Source organism: Henckelia pumila, chromosome 1 (genome assembly GCF_033568475.1).
Source record: "Henckelia pumila isolate YLH828 chromosome 1, ASM3356847v2, whole genome shotgun sequence".
Lineage (NCBI taxonomy): Eukaryota > Viridiplantae > Streptophyta > Magnoliopsida > Lamiales > Gesneriaceae > Henckelia > Henckelia pumila.
In genome coordinates, this window is record NC_133120.1 from 101,482,563 (window position 1) to 101,495,074 (window position 12,512).

The 12,512-nt window shown below is 34.6% G+C and overlaps 2 protein-coding genes across 9 annotated transcripts in view; both read left to right on the forward strand.

The window, feature by feature from the left end:
- LOC140875202 (uncharacterized) overlaps positions 1-8,255 on the forward strand; it is a 70,302-nt gene extending 62,047 nt beyond the window's left edge. For 4 of the 7 annotated variants that reach the window (XM_073278814.1, XM_073278805.1, XM_073278846.1 and 1 more), the window contains 12 exons: positions 275-787; positions 1,206-1,383; positions 1,485-1,621; positions 2,273-2,399; positions 3,341-3,562; positions 3,630-3,989; positions 4,973-5,131; positions 5,251-5,526; positions 5,614-5,826; positions 5,922-5,974; positions 6,457-6,565; positions 7,538-8,255. In XM_073278814.1, coding sequence (XP_073134915.1) covers positions 275-787; positions 1,206-1,383; positions 1,485-1,621; positions 2,273-2,399; positions 3,341-3,562; positions 3,630-3,989; positions 4,973-5,131; positions 5,251-5,526; positions 5,614-5,826; positions 5,922-5,974; positions 6,457-6,565; positions 7,538-7,888 — 2,698 coding nt within the window. In that variant the 3' untranslated portion in view covers positions 7,889-8,255. Of the gene's footprint in view, positions 1-274; positions 788-1,205; positions 1,384-1,484; positions 1,622-2,272; positions 2,400-3,340; positions 3,563-3,629; positions 3,990-4,972; positions 5,132-5,250; positions 5,527-5,613; positions 5,827-5,921; positions 5,975-6,456; positions 6,566-7,537 lie in introns of those variants that run through there. The other 3 variants (XM_073278820.1, XM_073278828.1, XM_073278837.1) reach the window with 3 other exon arrangements.
- Positions 8,256-10,130: 1,875 nt separating this feature from the next.
- Positions 10,131-12,066, forward strand: LOC140874715 (beta-carotene isomerase D27, chloroplastic). 2 transcript variants are annotated; one of them, XM_073278076.1, is made up of 6 exons: positions 10,132-10,667; positions 10,770-10,862; positions 11,074-11,135; positions 11,215-11,321; positions 11,657-11,752; positions 11,825-12,066. In XM_073278076.1, exons 1-6 carry the CDS (start codon positions 10,296-10,298, stop codon positions 11,872-11,874), a joined length of 780 nt encoding a protein of 259 aa, XP_073134177.1. In that variant the 5' UTR covers positions 10,132-10,295; the 3' UTR covers positions 11,875-12,066. The 2 variants fall into 2 exon arrangements, with proteins under 2 accessions (XP_073134176.1, XP_073134177.1); XM_073278075.1 differs by having other exon boundaries at positions 10,131-10,667; positions 11,657-12,066.
- The last annotated feature ends 446 nt before the right edge of the window (positions 12,067-12,512 follow it).

Here is a 12,512-nt window from a genome sequence, read left to right on the forward strand (position 1 = left end):
CAATTGCCATCTGACAGAAGCCAACAAATTTCTTCGTGTATCGTCAATTATCTAATCTGTCTTGTATATTGTGCTGCAGATCTTAAAATTTAAATTTTAGAAATGCCCATCAGGTGTATCGACGATGAAATAAATACATAAAATATTTATAATTTAAGATTACAGATAAAGTTCTTTTTTTTATTCTGGCAATACAAAAACATAACATTTAAATAGGTATTGTGCATTTTATCCATATCTTTAATTTTGATTTATTATGAATCTTGCATAACAGGATTGAGAACAGAACAAAAAATTGTACGATTAGCTTTCGCCAAACTGGATTTGGGGATGATGCTTGGATTCAGTTACAGCCTCTTTCAACAACGGCTTTTTCTTGGGAAAACCCATATGGTCAAAAAGTTATCGATGCCCAAGTCCATGGTGGCAGTGATGATGCTGTGGTCTGCAAATATGATTTGGATAAACTGGGGTTGTCCTCTCTAGATGGCAGCTCGGGTTTGTATATCCATGTGAAAAATACTAGTGAGGTTAAGGTTGTTAGCTTTGTAGTTGAAAGTATGCTAGTGACAAGATCATCAGATGGGGGTGGATCTCTAAGGCTGAGGGATGGTTCTCAAATCCACTCTAAGTTGCCAGAGGAGAGGTCTGCGCTGGAGCTTATAGTAGAGTTGGGAGTTGTCGGAATTTCTGTTGTGGACCATAGACCAAGAGAACTTGCTTACTTGTACATGGAGAGGGTCTTCATATCCTATTCGACTGGCTATGATGGTGGAACTACCAGCAGGTTTCAGTATCTTCAAGTTATCTACCAACACTATTATGCCATTTTGTGCTGGGACTCCATAAGACAGTTTTGTCAGTAGTTGGGGCTGCTTCCACTACTATTTTGATTTGTCTGCTTTTATTTTCATACTTCAAGTTATTTTGGTAGACAAATTGCATAGTGTGTTGCTCATGTGTTTATTACCTGTTGGCTTTTGAGATCAAAAGAGCATGGTACTTATTCTTTTCTAAGAAATTACAGCCAAAGCGGAAGCTAAGCATGCATTCCTTATCCGCATCCTTAACCAGATACTTCTGCATCTCAACACTTTCTCCTATTAAAATTTCACGAATGGGCAGAATATATTCTCTCTCTATGTAATGGATAACTTAGGGATTCCTGTCTAGGTTTAATTTATTGATTGCTTTTGCTTTGACAGGTTCAAGCTCATACTTGGGTACATGCAGCTAGACAATCAGCTCCCTTTGACGGTGATGCCTGTTCTTCTGGCACCTGAACAGACCCCTGATATCCATCATCCAGTGTTTAAGATGACCTTAACCAAACGCAATGAAGACCTTGATGGTCTCCAGATCTACCCATATGTTTATATACGAGTAATGTTCTCCAACATGATTCAGTTTCAGCACTGAACTGGTACTTACAAGAAGAGTATAAGCTCACAGTTCATGTTGCTAATATTTTAGTATTATGGCAGGTAACTGACAAAATTTGGAGGGTTAACATCCATGAACCAATCATCTGGGCTCTGATAGATTTCTTCAATAAACTCCAATTAGACCGCATTCCTCAAAATTCCAGTGTCTCTCAAGTTGATCCTGAGATACGTGTAGAGTAAGCATCAGTTGAATGTGATACAAGAATAACCGTTCAGTTGCTATTTTCAATGATACTTGTTGGATACCTAATTTCTCTGTACTAATATAATGGTGAAAGCCCGATGTTTAGGGTGGTGACTAAAAATTCTGACATCCCAATTTTTGTAGCACTAAGAATTGACTTGTGCTAGCATCACGATTGGTTTATTGATTATGATCATGTGGCTTCTCTTGCACTTGGTATAGCCCGCGAATCTGTGTGCGCTTTTTATTTATGAACATGACATAGCTTCCAAAACTTTCATCTCAATTATGAAAACTTGGTATAGTTTCGTATTGTATTTTTCCTCACCCTTTTAAAGAGAGAGAAAAAACATTTATTAATGTGTATATTATTCAACAACATTAGCTGTAGATTTATATAAAGGAGTGGGGAAGAGTAGCCTAAGAAGGAAAAAACTTATCTAGGAGATTTTAAACCTAATCTGAGGGATTTACAAAAAATAAAAAGATATGATTGACTCTCCTAATACAATGAGAAATTTTTGTTTTCCATTTTTACTCAAGATTTTCAACAGGAAATGTGTTTTATTTTCTGCAAACTAAGCAAAATCTCCTAAATCTCTGAGAAGAGTTCTGATTAGTTACTCTGTCCATATCCTTTCAGCTTGATAGACATTTCCGAGGTGAGGCTAAAAGTTTCTTTGGAGACTGCACCAGGTCAAAGGCCACAGGGACTACTTGGTGTATGGAGCCCTGTACTCTCAGCTGTTGGGAATGCATTTAAAATTCAGGTGTGAGCTGCTTGTTTGTGGGTGGACTAGAGATATAGTTTTTATTTACTGGAGTATTCTTTTTCAAGAGATGTAACATTCCTTTTTGCTGCAAGCTTTTGAATTTCTCATTCTCTTTAGATGTAGTTGAAAATTCAGTTTTGGTCATTTTTCTGAAATTAAGTTTTTCCTAATAACTCATGTTGAATTTGTTTGGATTTTTAGTAAGAGAGTTGTTTTAGATATTGATGAAATTCGAGTTCTTATTGTTGGCATAAACACATAATCGATATGTGAATAATATTTACTTTCCATATTTTATTAATAATATTTGTGTTTCTTATAAAAAAAAAATAATGCATTGCTTTTCATTTAGGGACATAGTCGTGAATAATCTCGATATGTGATCTTGATTTCCTGCAATAATTGGAAAGTAAAATAGCATGCTCTAAAAAAAGGATCATTCTATATGTTGAGTGATTTTTTTTTATGTATTATAATGAAAGATGTCCTTACTGTGTAGAATTGCCTTTTAAATTAATTAATGTTCTATGTTTTCCTGATACAGACTAAACTTGGGTTTTAACATATTTTTGTTTGCAAAACGATTTATATTTGCCAATGTTTTACAGATTTTGTGAAAATATTATTGCATTAGTAACTTTTTTGTTTATTAAACATAGTTTTCATAATTTGGTACTTATACTTGTAAATTTCTGTAGAATTAATATACTCCAAAGTTGTCTACACTGTCTCTGTTTATTCGATTTGTTTCAATGATTATCATCTAAATGTACTTTCTCAATCTGAAGCTTATTCCGAAAATATTGTGACTGCAAACATCATCTTCTTTTCATATCGTTTCTTTATTTGGAATTATAAAAACATAAATTTAGTTCAGATCATGTGATGAATTAGAATTATGTTAGAAATCCCATAACCTTGATGAAAATATCTGTCAGGTCCATCTTCGAAAAGTAATGCACAGAGACAGATTTCTAAGGAAGAGTTCTATTGTTACTGCTGTTGGAAACCGTATTTGGAGAGATCTGATCCATAATCCATTACATATAATTTTTTCAGTAGATGTACTTGGTATGACGAGCTCCACTTTGTCTTCACTTAGCAAAGGTTTCGCTGAGCTATCGACTGATGGGCAGTTTTTAAAGCTTCGTTCAAAGCAGGTAACTATGCTTCCATATTTCTCAATCATATACCTAACGTTTGTATGACATTTAGTAATGCTTCCAGGTGTGGTCGAGAAGGATCACAGGTGTTGGTGATGGACTTGTTCAAGGAACGGAAGCTCTTGCTCAGGGTGTTGCTTTTGGTGTGTCAGGGGTTGTGAGGAAACCTGTGCAGAGTGCCAGACAAAGTGGTCTTCTTGGCCTAGCCCATGGACTTGGACAAGCTTTCCTGGGATTTTTTGTACAGCCAGTGAGTGGAGCGTTAGACTTCTTCTCTTTGACTGTTGATGGAATCAGTGCGAGTTGTTCCAGGTGCTTAGAAATTCTCAATAACAAGAAAAACCTCCAGAGAGTACGGAATCCACGGGCATTTCATGTGGACAATATACTTAGAGAGTACTCAGAGAGAGAAGCTGTTGGGCAGGTAAATCATTACATCAAAGATGTTTGATTAAATAATCTATTCTGATTTTGAGTATTTTCTTGAATGCTTTCAACATTTAGTTGGGATCAGAATTTTTCAAAGGGAACTATATTTGCTATTAACCAGAGTGGAGGACTTTCATAAGCATTAGTATCATCTGGAGATACTTCAAATTTGTTGGGAAATTCCAAGAATGAATCAAATCACTGAACCATCTGAATAAATCTTAGGTCAAGAGGTAGAGACCACAATCAGGATTAGGAGACATCTCTTTTGAAACCGAACTCAAGATTGTGGTATTAAAATGTTCATCGCGATATGTGTGTTGCTAATCTTCCTCCCTTCTCTCTCTGTTTGGGTTAACCCTAAAAACCCCTATTGTGCACTTCTAGAGGTTATGTCTGGCCATAGCATTTTTTATCAGCCTGTTGTAATGTCCACGAGTGATTTTTGCCATGTCTGGCGCCGGAAAGTCTTGAGCTGCTTGGTCTGTGTTTGAGGCCCAAGCGAAAATGAAATCGGTCCAACAGTTGACAACACATTTGGGTGTTTCCATCCAATCAAGAACAGAAAGAAAATAAGTTATGCAACACAAAATAATCATTTATCCTCCATATAATGTCATTCAACATGATAACTTTCTTCTTTACAATTTCGACTCTCATGAGTATAATGAATTCAATATATTTCTCCTTTGGATTGTGGTGCCAAATAAAATGACTAGTTTTCCGGTGGCTCTTATTTTCAACCATGATATATCAAATGCTCCAGGATATTTTTGAACTTTCTGGGAAAGATGTGTGGAGTAGTTAGTTGTGCAAATTGTTTTTGAAACTCTGATGAATAGTTTTGAATCTCATGTATCAGATCCTGCTGAAGGTTTATTATTTAGTTCAGAAAAATGTACTAGTATTCTAGTGAATCTGCCAGGAACATTTTGTTGAAAGTGGAGTGGGAACGATTTAACCAGTTCTCTGTTTCAGATGGTACTTTATCTTGCAGAAGCAAGTCGAAGTTTTGGATGCACGGAAATATTCAAAGAGCCTTCAAAATTTGCCTGGTCAGATTGCTATGCTGATCATTTTGTGGTACCCTACCACCGGATTGTTTTAGTGACCAATAGACGAGTAATGCTACTGCAGGTTGTTACTAACTCATCTTTATTTGTTATTATTATTTTTCTTTTGTCTGAGTTTCTTGTTCATCCCTTGTACTCTTTGTTTTACTTTATTATTGACTCCATGCTTTGCCATGTGAGAAGTGTGCAGCTCCTGATAGGATGGAGAAAAAACCATGCAAGATTATGTGGGATGTGCCATGGGAAAATATTTTGGCACTCGAGTTGGCGAAAGCTGGTTACCAAAGACCTTCTCATCTAATAGTCCATCTAAAAAGCTTTAGTAGAGCTGAGAATTTTGTTCGGGTGATAAAATGTAATACAGAAGAAACTCCAGAGGGAGAACCACAAGCAGTTCAAATCTGTTCAATTGTGCGCAAGATGTTGAAGGCAAACCAGAATGACATAATGAGCTTAATGGTACTGGTGTGAATATCTCCTTAAACTGATATATAAATTAAAGAAGCAATTGAGTTATTATATGTAATGTTATTTTCGATGATTCAGGTTGCTTCAGGCCAAAAACACGAGTCTTCTGCGCGGAATGAAATCGATGGTAAAGACCCTCAGAAACGAAAAAGAGGTATTATCACATCAACAGAGCTTTCTTCCGGATCTGTTTCAGGTGAGTGGAGATTTGTGAAACATTGTATCAACTTTACAAAGGTATGGAGCAGTGAGCAAGAATCAAAAGGTCGTTGCACACTTTGTCGGAAGCAGGTGATTTATTTGATATAAATGTTTTTACAGTTATTTTCCAGGTAGTGGCAACATTGGAAAACCGAGATCTCCTAAATAAATTTCCTTTCTTGTAGAGCTCGGACAGCAGAGAAATGTGTAGTGTCTGGCGGCCTGTTTGTCCAGAAGGGTAAGTACCAATGGATCATTACTATCGGTGTCACATTTCCTGCCCTCCTCTTTATTGATCATGTCTTAATTTGAAATTTTTTGCTTGTCTTATTTGTTGAGTTTGGTTTGCTGGAATCTGGGTTTAATCTGCTAAGTCAAATACAAAATGTTTAGATGCAATTATTTGCCAGCATTTTGATATTTTACCAAGGTTGAAAAAGTGTTTGTTACTACGAGGAGTTTGTTACAAGTCCTTTGAACTTATCTCTGTAGTCAGCAAAACAATGTAGACAAGTTCTGAAACAAATTATCCTGTACTCTTGACTTAAGACACTGGGTGTCGATATTTTTTAAGTTGGCTGAACTGTCTTTTTTAATGTCTAAAATCTAGTTTCTCTTATTCTATGACTAAAATCAAAATAAAAATTATTTTGCATGCCATTGATGCCATCAATGTTATCGTTGATGTCTCTTGATCCAAATATGGCGTAATTACTTCAGGTACATTGCAATTGGAGATATAGCTCGTCTTGGCAGCCATCCTCCCAATGTTGCAGCTGTATATTGTTTTTCTGATCAATTGTTTGCTCTTCCAATTGGTTATGACCTGGTAAGGTTTTTCTCGGATCTTTGTTTAGCTGGCTTAAATCTTTGAAACTGTCTCAAGGTTTAGCTTGCAGCAATGCTTTGGCAGTTTCTCTATATGGTCTTTCGGTTTCTTGGTTCTCAGTAAATGTTTTAGCATAGACGCGTGCCTTTCTGGACTGTCCTTAGAAATGATGTTATTATCCGATCCACAGGAGGTTCTAAAAATTCACTCCAAATTTTTCTAAAAGTGATATTAGTAGATGTGACATTTTTTAGCTGGAAATTTTTGGAAAATTAATTTCTGACATGTTATCGTGCCAGGTATCAAAGGTTCAAAATCCCTGTGCCCTAAATCCACATGTAAATTTTGAAAATTAATTTTAAGAATATATTCCCAACCATCGATTTACACAGGAGGGGCAGTATCTGTTAGCAACCAGAATTTAGTATTGAAATTATATTGCAAATTCAATATAGACTTGTATCCTCTAGCAAAAATGCTAGTATCCCCTAGCAAAAGCTAGTTACAAAATAAGAACAATAATCGAATGACTAACAACTTCCCTTCTTCACATTCTTATTTACTTCTCTCTAGAGGCTTCTAAGGCCTATTTACTCTTGGGCCTATTTGGATCTAGGCCCAATAGTAATCGGTTCCCTAACAGTATCTCTGACTGGTTTGATGTAATCTCTTTGGTGGGTATTCATATCTCCAAACCTTATGCCAAGCATCCGTGTTTTGGCCTTGATTACCCTAGGAAATTCCAGCTTTCTCTAGCGCGTTTGTATTCAGAAGATCATATAACTTAGACTTTTGATTAAGACGAAATAGCTTTTGTTTCTGGTCGTTCTTTAACTATGTTAGCTATTGCTTGGGATCGGAGGACTGTAAGGTTTTCTTCTGCCTGAACTGTTATCAGATGACCGTGAACGATGTATTTTATTTTCTGATGATGGCTGGAGCTTTACAATTCCAAAAACCTTCTTTGTGCAGGTGTGGAGAAATTGCTTAGATGACTACAAAAGTCCTGTATCAATTTGGCTACCACGTGCGCCTGAGGGTTATATATCACTTGGATGTGTTGCCGTACAAAATTATGCAGAGCCAGAACTGGACTTGGTGCACTGCATCTCTGAACATCTTGTGGAGGAAACTACATTTGAAGACCAAAAGGTTTGGTCTGCACCTGAGTCGTATCCATGGGCATGTCATATATACCAATCATGCAGTGATGCTCTTCCATTTGTTGCCTTGAGACAACCTAGGGAAGAATCTGACTGGAAGCCAAGAAGGGTTGTTGATGACCCGCTTCCGCCGAGTCTAGAAGCATCTGATGCTCAATGATTTTGTAGTTTAAATGTATTTTAGCTTCCAAATTGAGCTAGTTAGCGGAAGAAAAACAAAACATTACAGTTGGATGGAATTAGGTTGGGGTCTGCTTGCTCGCGGCTGTGTAAACGTGTTTCTTGTCGGGATCGGATTGCCGGATGAGAGATTTGCAAGTATGACTGGTGTATGTCTAGTGTTCTTTTTTTACACTCTCAAACATGAGGAGGCAAATGCAAAAATCCACTGAGCGCACACACATACTTAGCAGGTGACATATCCAAGCCAAATAAAATATACTGATATAGTTTAAACTATTGGATTGTACATTATATAATATGGGCAACCATATGGTTTTTTATTAATAAATGCAATTATAATCAAATTTAAATTTTTAAATAAATTTTAATTATTATATGTTAATTTAAATTCTATATTTATCGCTGTTGTAAATTGTATGTTTGATGTTTAATTAGAAACTAGTGATTGCCGCGCAAAAAAAAAAAGGTTTTTGCGCTCATAAATAATTTGTCTAATAATATTTTTGCGCCCCATGAATAATTTATGTCGTCTAAAAATAAATAAATAAATAGTTTTTTATATTTTAAATTGAAAAAATAATGTTGAAAGGTGGTTGCTATAACTAATAAATAATAAATTTATTGAACATACAAAACAAAGGGTTTTTTTATTTATTAATTTGATCAATGTAATTGTTCCAAGAGGTTCATATATTGTTATCTAGCATAATATTTCATTCGTCTCACTCATTAGTTTTTTTTTTCATTCGTCTTAAATATATAGTTTATTTTTCACATTTAATGTATATCTCTTATTTGTTTATCAATTTATCTTTATTAAATTAATATCATTAACTATTTGTATAATTATTTTATTATATTAAAATTTTCATTAAATAAGAGTAATATAGAAAAAAAAATTCTAAAGTTACTTTCTCAAACACTTTCTTAATATATGTGAAAATATGCATTGCCTAATGATATGTGACAGGGAATATATTATCGTTGCATTAATTATTTAAACAAATTATTTTTTTAGAATTACATTAATATTAACCTTCATATATATTGATAAATTAATATAGATTAATATGTTGTTTGTTTATATATCAAATCAAATTATTATTATTATTTATAATCATGAAAAAAAAATTAATTAAGTAATTAAAAGAAGTTATTACCAATGCAGGGAATGGGGGGATCAAAATAGCGTCCCATTTGGAGCATCCCTTCACTAAAATAGCTCTTTCTTTTTTCTTTTTTTTTTTCTCTGTAGTCTAAAATAGCACTATTTTAATGTAGGGTTGAAGAGGTTTTAGTGTTGAAAAATGGGTAGAATATGTGTTCATGTGGTGCAGTGCAATATATCGTGTCCCCATTTGAGCATCTTCCCGTACTAAAATTGTGCTATTTTATATTTTAGTACAATGTTGAACGGAAACTAAAACAAATTTAGACAATCCGAAAAACCAAATCAAGCCGTTGGCTTGGATTGGTTTTTGTTAATCACAGTTGAAATCGGTTTTAAAATCAATCAAATCGATATAATTGGCTTAGTTCAAAGTTCATATGTAAAAGAATCTAAAGCAAACCGATTTTATACATATGGAAATTAAATCACTCTTATTTTAAAATATCTTACTATATTATTAAAAAAGAACATCACTTAGTAACCGAATTAAAATTAATTTAATGAAGCCAAAGACGAAATATCTAAAATACCCTTAAAAAAAGAACAAAATCTCTATCTTTATTTTAAATTCATTTGTCCATTATAATCTTCATTTTCGTGCTTTCATTTTATTTTCAAATTTAAATCTATATCTCTATTTTAAAATTTATTTATCCATTATAATATCTATTTTTGTGCATTCATTTTATTTTCAAATTTAAATTGATTTGAAAAAAATAATTAAGACATATATATAATAAATAATATTTATATTTTAATCACACACACAACTCATTTTATTTTCAAATTTAAAATGATTTGAAAAAAACATATAATATATGTATACAATAAATAATATTCATATTTTAATCTCAGACGCGACTAATAATTTATTATAATTTTTCAACTGAAGAAACTAAATCAGTAAAAAAAATTTATTGAAATAAATAACAATATAATTATATATGAAAATGAAAATACTAATTTAAGTAACATATACAAATCCTCAAAACGAATGGATATCAAATTATCAATTACACCAGATCATTTAATAAATTATCAGTGAGTGTGAGTGCAATGAATAGTTATAGAGTTAGTTCCCTTACGCGGCACCTGTAATCGCCATAATTTTCTTGATAAGAGATACCACAAAGTCACTGTCTCCACACGCCTGATCTAATCTTCTCTTCATCTTCGAAGGAGAAAAATCGCAAGATTCCACCGTCACTAGCTAATGGCGGTTCTAAGCTTCCAAGCTATCATTTTGCCATCTGTTGGCCACTGTTGTAGTCGAAGAAACAGTCATTTCAATGGCGTCAGCATGATCCGATGTGGGATTGCAGAGGCGTCGGGGGAACCGGCTCCCATGGGGCAGAAGACCAAGTACAATGACGGGGTGTTTGAGAAGGTTTTCATGATTCTGTTTGCGCGGAAGATGTCGAAATTCGCCAGAGGTGGGAGCAAGGAAACTGGGTGGTTGGATTATGATTATGATTCGTTTGTTGAAGTGTCCAAGAGAGTTATGGATGGAAGGTCGCGCCACCAGCAGCAGCAAGTGGTGCGAGAGGTGCTTCTTTCCATGCTTCCTCCTGGTGCACCTGCGCAAGTATGCCACTTTTGATCCTGCTTATATAAGTTATATTGCATCCTGTTTCAGATTGATGGCTAAAATATTTTGTATTCTGAATATTGTGTTTTGCTTTTGCAGTTCAGAAAATTATTCCCACCAACGAAGTGGGCGGCAGAATTCAATGCAGCCATAACAGTACCCTTCTTCCACTGGTTAGTTGGTCCCTCTGAGGTATAATTACATGCTCAAGTACTTCACTACGCAATTTCTATGTTTTACAGGAACTGATTGGTGCAAATAATGCATAGCACAATGGCTTTTGTATCTCATTACTATATGTTATAGTTGTGGTTCGATGTCGTCTGTAGTAACTAGTAAAGCAGTCGACTCAATTCATGGTTTATATAGCTTTCTGTGATAAAAATACAAGTGCGTGCTATAGGTTGTGGAAGTGGAAGTTAATGGAGTGAAGCAAAAAAGTGGAGTCCACATTAAGAAATGCAGGTATATTATTTGTTCCTTTGCTTTTGCATGAATTTGGTTAGGTTTGTTTCATGTCAACTAACTTGTTCCATGTATCAAGGTACCTGGAGAACAGTGGGTGCGTAGGAATGTGCATAAACATGTGTAAAATACCTACACAAGATTTCTTCACCAACGAGTTCGGCCTGCCACTAACCATGACTCCTAGTATGTCAGTTACATCTTTCCTTCATGTGTTCTGGTGGACTTGGATTTATTGATTCTGTAATGTATTTGAGTTCTCCACTTAGTGAAACATAGAATGGATTGTTCCCAAAAGGTCTCGAACTTATGAACTCTATGATGATACCTAGCCCGGAACCATTTCTTCTTAAAGCTCAAACTATTTTGTGGGAAGTAGGCCAGCCTCAAATTGATATACATCAAAATTTGAAATAAATGACAAAATCACGACGGAATTCAATTGCAGTGTGAAATTCCATAACCCAAATGGATGTTTTTGTGTGTTTGTGCAGCTATAATCAGTTTCATTCATGGTACAGATTTTGAAGATATGAGTTGTGAGATGGTGTATGGACAAGTTCCACCGTCATTTGAGGAGGATCCAGCATCCAAACAACCTTGTCTAGTGGATTTCTGTAAGTTTATTAACTATATATGTTTTGGTTTCGAAGTATGTAGCAAATTTTTTTCTGAGATAGACTCTCCAGGCTCCTTGGCGAATCCAAATTCCAGTTTCTGCCACAAACTGAAAGCATGAAATGATGAGATATACAAGAAGTATGAACCTTCTTGATGAGGTTTTGGTGGCAGTAGTTTTACTACGCCTAAATTAGTACATATACGGTAGAGATATACTACAGGAACTGTTAATATTCTTTTTTCTATTTTTTTTCAACACAGTAACTCTTATATATTCTTTTTTAATTGTATTTGTATAGTGTTTCTCATACTCGCAGCAAATTCGGCTATTGTTTTTTTCAGTTTATGTTGAAAATGTCAGTTTCTGTTTGAAATTGTATTCAGTCGATTTCTCTCATTGGAAACGTTATGGTAGAAATATTTAACTGGTAACTTGATAAAAATTAAAATAGGTGAAATTTGTTGAAGAGAGCTTTGAAACCCATAACTTTTTTTTATCTTCAAAAAAGAAAAAAAAACCCTTAACTTTTCGAGTATTAAGTGCATGCCTGCAAATCAATGTTTCATACAGAGACGTTATAGAGAACCAATAAACCGAGGATAATTTGAGAAATAACAAAAACTGGAAACTTTTATGGCACCATCCTAAAATCAAAAGCTTCATGAATAGTCCAAAAAGGCTCAAATCTTTCCACAAAATATGCCACACTAGCAGCAAACAAGCCATTTTGGGCATTGGCATTTCCGTCCATAAAT